General features: G+C 35.2%; 1 protein-coding gene across 1 annotated transcript; it reads right to left on the bottom strand.

Annotated features, from left to right (window-relative positions):
* Positions 1-4941: 4941 nt before the first annotated feature.
* Positions 4942-9201, bottom strand: LOC108212352 (probable methyltransferase PMT24). The gene is made up of 9 exons (XM_064089929.1): positions 8996-9201; positions 8013-8812; positions 7720-7869; positions 6742-7012; positions 6545-6655; positions 6274-6448; positions 5714-5986; positions 5369-5563; positions 4942-5269 (listed from the first exon to the last, which is right to left on the bottom strand). Exons 1-9 carry the CDS (start codon positions 9186-9188, stop codon positions 4942-4944), a joined length of 2496 nt encoding a protein of 831 aa, XP_063945999.1. The 5' UTR covers positions 9189-9201.
* Positions 9202-13169: the final 3968 nt, after the last annotated feature.

The following is a 13169-nucleotide window of genomic DNA, read 5'->3' as shown; positions in this document are numbered from 1 at the left end:
TTTTTTTTATATAATTTATGTTTCTTTAAAGTATTTTTGATTCTTTAATCTCGTAGGTGTTCGTGGATTCTTCAATTTTTATTAACGTGTTCTAGTGAAGAATATATTATTAAGTTCAACTAAATATATAAATGGAAAGCTATTTTGGAGAAATACTGTAATGAATCTTTTAGAAATTAAATTTTTAAAACTATCACATATGATTAGAGTTAGCACGACAGCAATCAAAGTAATGAATTTAAAATAATATAATTTTTGAAATTTTGTGGTCTAGATTAAACATGTTATTCTTAAATTTTCTGGTTCTATAAGAACACCTATAAGAACACCTATCTCAACAACACATATATAAGAATATTAGCAAAACAGTAAAATTTTGTTTGAACTCATCATCATCAACCAATGTTTTGGTAATTCATTGTAGATATTGTTGTGCGGAATTTTACAGAATCAACTCTGGTAACTAGTAACACATATTTTATTTAATAATGAAATGGTATCATTACAAAAAATAAAAGAACATTACTCACAGAACTGACCGAACCAATTCATCACTGTATCATATAACGATCACCAGTACTCATCAGAATACCAATAGTCATCCCAACAAACTACAGAGTAATAGAGAAAAAACTACCAACGCAAGCACCAGGCTCTAAACTGCAAATAAATATTCATGTAGCAGAGATCATGCAAACCAATAGAACAACCCTACATTAAATAATGAAGCACAACCTGACGTCGACCAAATCAACAAATAAAAACCCCCAACCTCATGACATAGACCAACAACAAATTATTCCAGCTTTCATAATAGCAGAAAAAACTATCCAAGGAAAAAAAATACTCAGGCATGCAAAATGCACCTCAGAAATAGAGCAGAACCCCAAGGCAAGCCATCGTACATTACTGAATAACATCCTGACCCAAGCAAAATAATCTGCCAGCTGAATTTTAAAGCATCTCCAGAAAATTGAACTATCAATTGAATTTTAAAGCATCTCCAGAAAATCAAAGACACAATCATAAACCAATTTTCACATCCCAACAAAACATACAGGCAGACATAATATTTTCCTTAGCATCTCGTATACGATTCGTATCTGTATAAATTCCCTCGGTATTGTGTAGTTTGTAATTGACTAGCGTGCCCCTGAGATGATTAATATAATATTGGGGTGATCAATGGCTGATATTCAGTCTCCCTAGTCTCATGATAAAAGAGGTGTCCCTAAAACTCAACCATATATATATATATATAGAGTCATGCTCTAGTGAGAACCAATTTTATGGTGAGATATGAGATTTAATCTCAGCCACTCATTTAAATACATTGTATTCATCTCTCACCATTCATTTAATATTTTAATATTTCATCATCTTCAAATTCAACTACCTATCACCTTCAACCACCACTGACCAGCACCACCACCTCCGGCGACCACCAGAAAATCACCGTCAAACAAAAAATCACCACTGGAAAACATAAAATCACCGCCGGAAAATAAAAAATCAACTGCAGAAAATTAAAATCACCTATGTAAAAACAAAAATCACCACCAGAAAATGAGAAAATCAACACCAGAAAACAAAAATACCATCGTAAGAACAAAAATCATCACACCACCGCCATCTACAAACAACCACCACAACCTCTATATCCGAAAAACCACCAACTACAAAACAAAATCACCATCGGAAAATCAAAATCACCATTATTTACTTGATTTATGTCACATAACTGAACACCTACCGGTGCCGACTGTGTTGACTATGTCGTACACGATCTACGCGTACATTCATAACACATCAAATGCGTCGCAAGCTAACTTTATTTTGCTCCCGTGATGGAGCTCGCGATTTACGGGGAGGCGGAGGGCAAGAGGGACAGGGGAGTGTGTTGAGACAATAGATCTGGTGTTAGGGTGGAGAAAGAGAAGCAGATGAGTTTGGCGTCGGGGAGATAAGGGAGAACGGAGAGAGTTGGGCTGCGGGGAGAGATAGGCGGCGGCGAGGTGTGGTGGCCGGAAGGTTGGGGAAGAACAAGGTGGAGAGGTTGGAGATGGAGTTTATGGAAAGTGAGAGAGACGGGAAAGGTGGGTGTGATGTGAGAGAAAAAAAAGGTGAGTGGTTAAGATTTAATAATATTTAAACTTTTAATGGCTGAGATTAGATCTCATATCTCACATTAGTTGGGGTTCTCATTTGAGCACTTGCCTATATATATGAGATCTAATCTCAGCCCCACATTTTTATCCCTAAATTAAATCACATCCACACATTTTATAACCCACCCACCCACTGCCTCCTCTCTCTCTCGATTGTCTCCCCTCCACCACCCTCCCACCGTCGGCCGCCCTCCCACCACCGGCCGCCCTCCTCACCCACATCTCAGCGCCACTTGTCCTCCCTCCCCGCTCTTTTCTTATCCAATCTCGTCATCTCCTCCGGTCATCGCAGTCGTGGCCACCACCACCACACACCAGCAGCCCCGGCCACCACTGCCACAACACCAGATCTGCTCCTCCCTCCTCTCTCTCTCTCTCTCTCTCTCTCATCTCTAGCCCCAAGCCACATCGCCTCCTCCACCAGTCAAAGAAGTCTAGATCGTTGGAGCCGTTAAGATCGAGTGAACTCATCCAGATCGTCGGAGGTGTAAGGACGGAGCTCGAACACTCTAGTTTACCGATGTCGTAGCCGCCGCCGGAAACATCAAAACGACGCTGGTGATGGTCAATTGATTGTAATTAATGATTTTTTATATTTGAGGGTTTGTAGATGGTGGTGGTGGTGGTCTGAAATTAGTGATTTTCCGATGGTGATTTTAATGTGTATTTGGTGATTTTTCAGATTTGTGGGTGGCGGTGGTGGTTTTTAGATGGTGGAAGTGTGGTGATTTTAATTTTCTGGCATTGATATTTGGTTTTCTGGCAGTGATTTTTAGTATTCTGGTGGTGATTTTATATTTTACGGTGGTGATTTTATGTTTGCCGGCAGTGATTTTCTAGTGGTCGCCAGAGGTGGTGGTCGCCGGAAATGGTGGTGGTGGTCAACGGTGGTTGAAAGTGATAGTTAGTTGAATTAGAAGATGATAAAATATTAAAATATTAAATGAATGGTGAGAGATGAATATAATGTATTTAAATGAGTGGCTGAGATTAGATCTCATATCTCACCATAAGATTGGTTCTCACTGGAGCATGACTCTATATATATATATATATATATATATATATATATATATATATATATATATATATATATATATATATATATATATATATATATATATAGTCCTACTCCAATAGAAACTACTAAAATAGAAACTAAATAGAAACCAATGCGATTAAGTAGAATGATGCGGGTTTTGGGACCGGAGATGGACCTCGAGATGGGCCTAGACAAGGTCTAAGTGGGGCCTAATAAGGCTGGGTAGGGGCCTAGTGGGACCATGGTGGGGCCAAGGTTTGGCTCTTTAAGACTGTCTAGAGCGTATCCAGGGCCTGTGAGGACCCTTAGCGAGGCCCTAGCGGGCCCGGGGTGGATTGAGTGGGGGTGAGGGTGGGATCTCGGTGGGTGGGTCCTGGGTGGGTGATGACATATAGAGAGTGGGTGATGACATATAGGGGATGGGTGAGGTCATTTAGGTATAGTTTTTTCTGGTTTCTATTTTAGTGGTTTCTATTTGAGCAATTGCATGTGTGTGTGTGTGTGTGTGTGTGAAAGTCGAGGTATGGTTGCTCGGCCATCCCGAAGAATATTTATACAATAATTATGCTATAATAATCAACTTTCGTCTATAAAAAATTATAATTTTTTAATAATATTAACTCATAAACTAATATTTAAATAATCTATATATTTTGAAAAGGGTATTTGAAAATTACATCATAACTTAATTTATAATACAAACACTTATATACATTAATCTAAGAGATTACCATATATTAATAATCATTATTTTTATCATCACTGATAAATTATATTAACTAAAACTATTTATTATCATTTAATTAAATTATATGCAATTTTTTCATAATAATATATTTTGAATAAGTATTAAAACTAAGATGATGCTACATGCACTTCCTAAATCTATCTATGTATTTTATAATCTTACTTTTTGATCAAATTATCTCTGATTAAATAAAACTGGGATAAAGGTTAAATAAAATTTTGGTATGCATAAATAAATTTATATATAAATATATAAGCATTTAGAATACTCCCTTCGTTTCAAATTAGATGTCCACCTTCAAAAACTTACACAGTTTAAGATAGGTGAATGTTCACAAATTAATTGCATTAAATGACTATAATATGTGGAATGTGGTTGATCTAGAAAATATAAATAAGAGATATGTGAAGTAGAATTGACTTTGAAAATATGATTTTACAGTGAAATTTGAAGTGGACAACTAATTTGAAACAAATTTTTTTCTTAAAAGTGTGCATGTAAATTGAAACGGAGGGAGTAACAGTTTTTCTATAATGTGTCATGTGCACACAATAAGCGGTAACTCCCACGAGTTTGGTGCATTTTAATTGGTCATCTAATCAAAAATATAGACGGACCTCTGCATTCACACCAATTCCACCAATAAAAATCCACCAAACTCATCAAATTTAGTATTTATTGTGCGCTCTTGGACACACATTAGAAAGACCCTTAAAATAAATAATATAATAAATATAAATAAAAGCTAAAACATGTGACCATGTGCTTAATGCACTTAATCCTAGTTATTGTTAATTACGTGACCTTGTAATTATATTCCGTGAATTAATCACTCAAGATCAAAAATCGATGTTTAGCTTCTCTTAAACAATTTACAATTGATTTAAATATATTATACACTTACGGAATGAACCAAATAACCAAAAAGACGTATACACTAGATATTGTAAATGAGCTAAACCAGATACAACTACAAAAAAAAACTAAGTGTTCTCAGCGAGACCAAAGATCTCGGGTGCAGTACCATGTGGTATACGCTTGAGCTCTTCTTTGAGGGCCATGGCACGCGCAATGTCTTCTTTCTGCGCAATCGCATATGGAAGTGTTATTGCTTCTTTGGGGCGCCAAATTGACTTGTGCACACACAACAACCCCTCTGTGTCCTTTGCGTATGTCATTTGGACGTCCCATTGCATAGATTTGTACATGCTCTCTAGTTCACCAATGATCTCCACTTTATCACGCACAATCAGCTTTCCTTTTGGTCTTAATATACGATCCACCTCTACTACAAGTGCCTCAAAGTTGCATCTGCGACATTGAGAACCAAGAAAGATGTGAGTAAATTAAATTTGGTGTCATGCATCAAGTCTCTTTTAGTAACTTGTGCTTGTAGGAAAAAATGCATACTTCTTTTTTATACTGGAGAAGAGATGATCTGCATGGATAAGATCGTATGTTCTAGGATACGTGTTGAATGATTCACACCAATCGTGATACATTCCAATGAGTCCGCGATCATATATTATAGGTAATGTGTCAGGGGAGTCGATGTTGACCACATTCATAACCCATAGGTTCATTTCTTTTAGAGCTGCAGCAAACCTGGAGGTAAATCCAACAAAAGTTTGAGAAATAAGAGGTATTCAGTATTCTATAACAACTACATGTTCTCAGACTTTCCCAAGTAAGTAGTTCTTTGTAGAACCCGACCTTATATATATGTATCAAAACCACGAACATTAGTAGGCTTACCCTCCATAGATGGCTCTCATGTCCATAACATTCCTCACTGTAGACCAGTTTATTCCCATCCCAGTTGCATATGACGTGCTAACGACTCGTTTCCAATGTTCATAGTCTGCCACAAAATCATCAGGTGCGGGTTTTCCATAAACTCCAACCTGTGAACTCAACAACCAGTAAGGTGTTTTCTCCATCCTCGCAGGCCACTGTTCTGGCCATTTTGACCCACGTTCTGCTTCACCAGCAGGAATTTTATGCATGCATGCTTGTAATGGTACATTCCTAGGAACAGGACACATAAGATCACAAAAAACTAAAAAACTAAACCCAATTCATTCTCTTTCAAAAGATTAAACAGCGTTTATATGTTTATGAGCAGTAAATGACAACTGCATTGGGAAGTTTGTAACCCTCCATCATTTGTGAACCTCTGTTTTTGCCAAGTTCATACATTTGGGTATAATAGGGATAAGTTGATAATACTTATAAGAAAATTAGCATGCCGCGCATATCGTTCCATCAAACATAAGCTAACAAAAAAATATAAGAACTTGTCGAATAGATCATACCACGAAGCATTTGGATCATCAGAATCTTTGCACAGGGGTGGCTCTTTTTCTGATCTTTGTTCATAGCACTCATTAGAACTAGTTTTCTGAAATACAGCAACACCTACTTTATTTAATTTATCCTTATAGATTGAAATGACCTTCCAACAGATCGCTTTTAGTAGTTTCTTCATTGCTGCCAACAATTCAAAGGAATGCACAATTGCATGTGTGCATAAATACTTTAGAATTTTTTTTATTAAAAAGAACAATAGGTAGAAGAGGTTCTTACCTTTCCAAATTTGAACGTCCTCGGGCTCTTTCTGGTATACAGGAGTAGCAGACCACACAAAGTAACCACCTGGGCGAAGTAAGCGATTCAGCTCTAAAAGAAGCTTACCTCCTGCATTAATTATCAAGCAACAATTTATGATTAAAAATGCCCAAGCAACCAGTAAGTACATGATCATGAGGAGTATATTATGGTACCTTCAGCATGCCAAGGAACCCTACAACGTGCACAGTGCACAACATCAAAGACTTTCCCTGGAAATGGAAGCCTCTTTGAACCCATTACACCTAAGAAGGCAGGAATTCCCCTTTCAAGAGCAAACTGAACCTGAGCTTCATGTTCATCGTTTGGGGCCAATGACATGGTCAATGCATCTCTATCAAAAAGAAAACCTCCAAAGCTAGCAACCCCACATCCAACATCCAGTACGACACGTGACCGTTTCCCCCAAGCAATATCAGGAACAGACTAATGCAATAGAGGATACATGTGCGTCAAAAAAAACGTGCCATGAGATGTGAAGGATCATATATATTATCTTTGCGCCTTTACTTCACGCTGGACGTCATATGTTCAAATAAATGCATGTACACATAATTAAACTTTGTAATTTTTTTCAAAGCACCAACTATTATAATTAGGCTTTTCATGAGATCTAGTAATCATACACATTTATACGACCTAAGAAGCAGGACAAGGTGCATAATTCGGAGAGATATAAAGAAGTTTAATATCCTTTTGGCCTTTCAATTAAATGACCATGTACCCATCAAGCCCAAGTTTAACCCCTTACCTTTTAGCCCCAAGGTATACTTATTGATCTTTATATAGCGAATGAGGTATAACGGTGTGTATCTGAGGAATTTGAACTTTAATCTTGATGGGTACACGTTCATAGGCCAAAAGGTCGTAACCCAATAAGAAATTGAAGACACTGGGTGTATCTGATGTTGTGGTGCGTTGGGTATAACACAAGCGTTCCTTCTTTCTTGACAATGAACTAGAATAAGTTTCAAGTCAAGGTAGTTTTTTGTCTTTAACTATAATGCAAGAATGAACAAGTTCTACATAGACTATAAAACATATTCTTATAAGAGAGTGTTGTTAGTTAACATAGACTGCATTATTTAGTGGAGGGGGGGACATATGTAGTAAAATAAAGGTGGGGATGTAACCTGCTGTATGGTGTCAATGTAAGGAAGAGCCCCTTGCATCATCTGAGTCCCTCCCCCCGGAAACGTAATGTATTCACCACTAACTTTAACCCAATTTTGGTGTCCCTTATATTCTGCAAGCTGTGTGTAGGGGACATTATGGTACCATATCTGTGTAACAAAGATCAAGAGTCCATATAACCGGTAAGAGATGGATAAAAAATAAATGATACTACCAAAACGCTCTCTAACTATCATGGCAAAGAAATTAAGCACCAATATAGAGAAATCAGGCAACTCTGAGGCTTCTATACCTTTTCCCTGCTTTCAGGCCACTGAATAGAACACTGGTATTTTTCAGGAAGTGGAACTAGGCACGTTGGCGGTTCATCTGGACAGTGTCTCTCCTTATGTTCAAAATGCCTTGTACTTCTAAGTCTTCTTATTGCCTGCAAATTATCAAGGCATGGAATAAAATCTGGCCCAGCTGTAACGTTACACAACTTCCAGCCGGAATCAGTTGTTGGAGCAGGCTCTGAGGATTTTTCAGCTTCCTTTTTCGACTCTGCTGCTTGGGTTTTCCACGCTTCGTCCTCAGTCATAGTTTCATTTAAAAGCTCGGATTGAGCTGCTGAAGATAAGACCTCCTTCTCACTTGCCATTCCCTCTGACTTGTTTTCGATGGTAACCTCAGTCTTACTTATATCCGTGTTTTCTGATGCAACAGAGTTTTCTGATTTGTTTTCTACTTGATTTGATTTTAATGTAGTTGCTTTTGAATCATCATCAGATTCCCCTTGTCCATAAGAATATTGTTTCTCATTCACTGATTTATTTTCATCCATTTTTGATTTAAATTCTTGATCCCCCATGTTGGACACCGAATCTTTCTTTGCACCGTCATCACTTTCTGTCTCAGATTTTGGTCTGTTTTCTAAGTTGTTCTGTTCATCTCCACTCTGCTGATCAGGTTTCTGTGCACGTTCAACTGTCTTTTCAGGCTGTGAAAAATTTCCTTCATCAGTGGATATAGTTAAATTATCCCCTTTGGTTGCATCCTCTGGCAGAGTACCAGGATTATCCTCAAACTGTTTGGGTTGGATTTGGTTACTTTTGTTTCCCTCACTACCTGTGCTGCTCTGGCTCAAACTCTCACTATTTAATGTACCATCATTGCTCGCCTTCTCAACACTCATACTGCTTTCAATGTCTGAACTCATATCACTACTCGTCTTGCTTTCACTCTGTGATTCTTCATCCTCGCTCACCTGATTGCTCTCATCGTTCAAATTGCTCTCCTTTATCTGTGTAAGCACCTCATTCTTGGTCTCTTGAGTTGTATCATCCACATTCTGAACAGGAACAATTGACGAGGATGTCATGAGCCAAACTCCAACTAAACAAAGGCCGATAAACACCACAAATGTTACTGTTGAACAAGAACTTGAAGATTTTCTGCCATCAACTCTCGAGTATTTCCCTAACGCCATTCTTTTAATTCTTCAAATTTCTATTCCCCGAGAAGAAAAAAAATAAATTAAGTAACGATATGATTCTCATGAAATGAATATGTAACTAACTATGACAACATATGAATCGATACATATGATAGATATATATATATTATCACAATTAAATATACAATTCGAAACAAAATACATATTGTTATTCCATTAGCATAAACTTGTTACAGCATATTAAAACATATTAAAACTGAACAAATGAAAGTTGCCGTAATAAAGAATAATTCAAGGGAATGCACGCAACTTTATGCCTGCATGCAATAAAACTATGATTGTAATTGACAAATGTATACAAAACGCCAAATCTTACAAGAATCAATCGCAAAACATAAATGTGAAAATGTACCTCAGATTCCCAAGGAAAAACAATGATGTAGAATCATTTCTTGACAGTAAACTATGCTTGAATATGATAAAATATAATGTCGATTCTTATATTACATGTATATGATTATATACATATATATATATAATATCCTTGGATTGATTATTCAGTAGTGTTCTTTATACTCATATTATTATGCGTTTTTCTTGATGGGAATTGGAGAGACAGAATAGAGGGAAGATGCAACGAGAAAGCCGTGAAATGTGTGTAGGAAAGTGGGTGGCCACTTTGTGTGTGCTAATATTGCAGCTAATTTTGTCTTATAGGAGTATTATTTAAATCTGATATGATCATAATAGTGAAAGAGACAAATAGGAGCGTCAACATCATCACATAATAAATCACTATGTTTGAGGAGAACAGTTAAAATGGCATGGCAAGTGCATACGGTTTCTGTTTTAGTGGAAATTTGTAAATGCGTATTTTATCTTGCAATAAATGGATTTTGTTGATTTTTACTCGGTCAACATCATTTATTTCATGTGCAAATGATTTTAGGAGACTATTTAACTAAATTAATTGATTAATTTTAATCCCAAATTAATGAACTAAATTAACAAAAATTATGGTTCCTCCATAAGACTATATATATATATATATTCTTAATAATCACTAATTTAATATTATACAATAAAATAATAATATCTGATATATGTATCTGCATGTTTAATAATATGATAAGTATGTTTAATACTATAAGAAAAATATAAGTTAATTTCACAAAAAAGAATATGTTTCTTGATATATGTATTCCAGGTCTCGGTCGACAAAGCATAAGCCATTTACCACTCAGGCTATCCAATCATGTTGTATCTATCTATATATTTAATTTTATGAAAAGTATTTTAAATGCTATAAGAAATATATAACTTAAATTCACAAAAAGAATATGACTCTTCATGTACAATTCATTAACGTCTTTGTATCTCAATTTATGTGTTACTCTAATTGAAGTTTGCTTAATTGATCGCCTCTTCATAAAAGATAATATTATAAGTTTTGCGTGGCTATATCATCATTTATATATGACATACATGACTTATGATATGGTCCAAATGGTGTGCAAAGCACATGCAATCCAATAAATACAAATTTTCATCTAGTTCGACTAGATAATAGCTCTTTATGCTCAAATATTTCCAAGTTTAGGGATTTAAACTACCCTACAATTTTAGAAATTCATTCTTACCTGTAATAAAATATAAAAATCTATTAAATAAAAATACAAATGAATGTAAAATATAATTGAATATGAGAATAAATCATCTAAAATATATTGTATCAATGATTTTGGGTCAGATAAATTGAATAGAAATACATAGAATCGACATATGATTTATTTTAAATGAAATAATTTTATATTTAATTGAATTTGAAAAAATCTGATTAGAATCAGTACCTTAATTAATAGAGTCAAAATCAAATATAATATGAGAATTTATTTGAACCAATCCAAAATCACCCAAACTTAAAATTTAGCTGAAAATAATACTAATTTCTTAATCTGATAATCACCTGAAACCGATCATAGCCGACAAAAAGTCTATTTGAACAGAATGTGACTCGAAATACAATGATGATATGACTCCATAATTTAAGTGAATCCAACCCAATTCCAACCTATTATATTTGTCATTTTCTAATTATAAACCATTATATAATCAACTTCAATTCATTCACCAAAATCAATTCAATCACAATGACAAAATTCTTAAAATCAACGTCTTAAACTCAAGATGAGTTCATTATTCTACTATCAAGATGAATGACTATTATTATACTTATTGAACTCAAATAAATACAATTTTCCATAATTTTATCATATTATATTTGATTTTGATAAACCACATAATTTTATTCTATGATAAACCACATATGAGTTTACGGTAATACAATTTCGAGTTTGCAATAAGTCATTTAGACTTGTCGACATATAATAAATTTGTGACTGTCGACATAACGTTAGGCTTTGATTTGACTCAATAGACTTAAGCGGAATTCTATCTATTGATCAATCGAATGTCGAATAAGTTGATTTAAACAACAAACAATATTTAACTTAACTCAACTCTTATTAATCACAATAAGAACTGTTACAATACTCTCTCAAGAAAAACGTTCTTTAGGGCTGCTAGGTTACACAAATATTACTCGTGTTTGTGCTTCTTATGTTAGGGTTATACTGAAATATTCGTTTGAAGTATATAACAATTATTTGAGGATCTTGAATGCATGTTTTCACATTGTCTGTATATTATATATTGTAGACAATCTAGTATCAAATGGGATAGCAGAAGATTAGATTGTCAGACTCCTTATATAATATAATAAGGGTTCACAGTCGAGGTGGTGTTAGACAAACCACTGGAACGGCTGAAGTATTATTTGGAAATAGTTTATCTTGACTATTGAATAATACTTATATACTTTGTGTATATTGAACGGGATCAAAATAGTAGAATAATTGTTTCTTTAATTCTGACAATAAAGAACTAAGATTCTATGATGTTATGAATGCTTAAGTTCTTAATCCGGATATAGTGATTGACACTTGTATTTAATGCACATGCCTTGACTCATAAATTAAGTAATTTATTTTAAATTACGAATTTATGTATTGGGCAATGACATTATATACAGAGTGGGATATTGACTATAAAAGGAAACCGTGTCCGAAAAATATATTCGGGTGATGATGTCCTCTTGAAAGCTCATAAAGATAATTATGCTTTAGTCCTGCAGGCAGATTTGTTCTTGCATAATTATAAGGTTGAGTGGATGATCAAGGATAAAAGATATTAATTAAATTAATTGTCAGAAATTAATTTAATTAATGGACATGCGATATCTTAAACATGGGGAATTTATAAGCAATTAATATGGGAGCCGAATTAAATAATTAATTTACGGAATTAGGAAAGGTAGTGCAAATATTAGTTCTTTAGTGGATAGAATTAATATTTAATGACATTGGGCCTGGCCCGGAATGTCATTGGAAGGCCTGACCTAATGATCCATGATCCCTGCTGTAGCCTATATATATTCTCGTTCTCCTAAAGCTGAAAGACACACCAAAAATGAATTAATCCTAGAGTCAGAGAGAGGCAGACGTTTTTCTCAAGGAGACAGCTAGGGTTTTGGGTTTTCGGAGCTTGAAGGAGAGGCACACCTTGGGAGATCGAAGGCCACACTTCGTCCAAGGAGAATCAAGGAATACAGTAGAAGACGTGGATTTGAATCGCTTGCGCCGTAGCGATTAAGGTTAATATTCTGTTCGAACTTTTAATTAGTATCATAAAGCGCAGGACCAAGGTCCGATTGTTCCTACAATGGCATCAGAGCCAGGTTGCGGTTCTGCGATTTATGATATGTAGTCCATGTCATGATTATATATGCATGTATATAGTGATTCTGTGATGCAGGTCGTTGTCCACTATTATGGCCGTGTTTTAATTATTCTGTTATGTTTGGATTCCACGTGGTTTATCGTGGCTGTTGTAAATCACGAGGGTTGATCGTGATAGTTTAATCTTGTAATTCAATTTGTAATTGTTTTAGATTAC

Source organism: Daucus carota, chromosome 3, assembly GCF_001625215.2.
Source record: "Daucus carota subsp. sativus chromosome 3, DH1 v3.0, whole genome shotgun sequence".
Taxonomy (NCBI): domain Eukaryota; kingdom Viridiplantae; phylum Streptophyta; class Magnoliopsida; order Apiales; family Apiaceae; genus Daucus; species Daucus carota.
This window is presented reverse-complemented; position numbering and strand designations above follow the sequence as displayed.

Coding starts and splice junctions, on each gene's coding strand:
- LOC108212352 (XM_064089929.1), bottom strand. CDS start 9,188: ATGGCGTTAGGGAAATACTCGAGAGTTGATGGCAGAAAATCTTCAAGT. Junction 7,013..7,719: donor ACATTGACACCATACAGCAG/GTTACATCCCCA, acceptor CTATTGCATTAG/TCTGTTCCTGATATTGCTTG. Junction 5,564..5,713: donor ATGAGAGCCATCTATGGAGG/GTAAGCCTACTA, acceptor ATTTACCTCCAG/GTTTGCTGCAGCTCTAAAAG.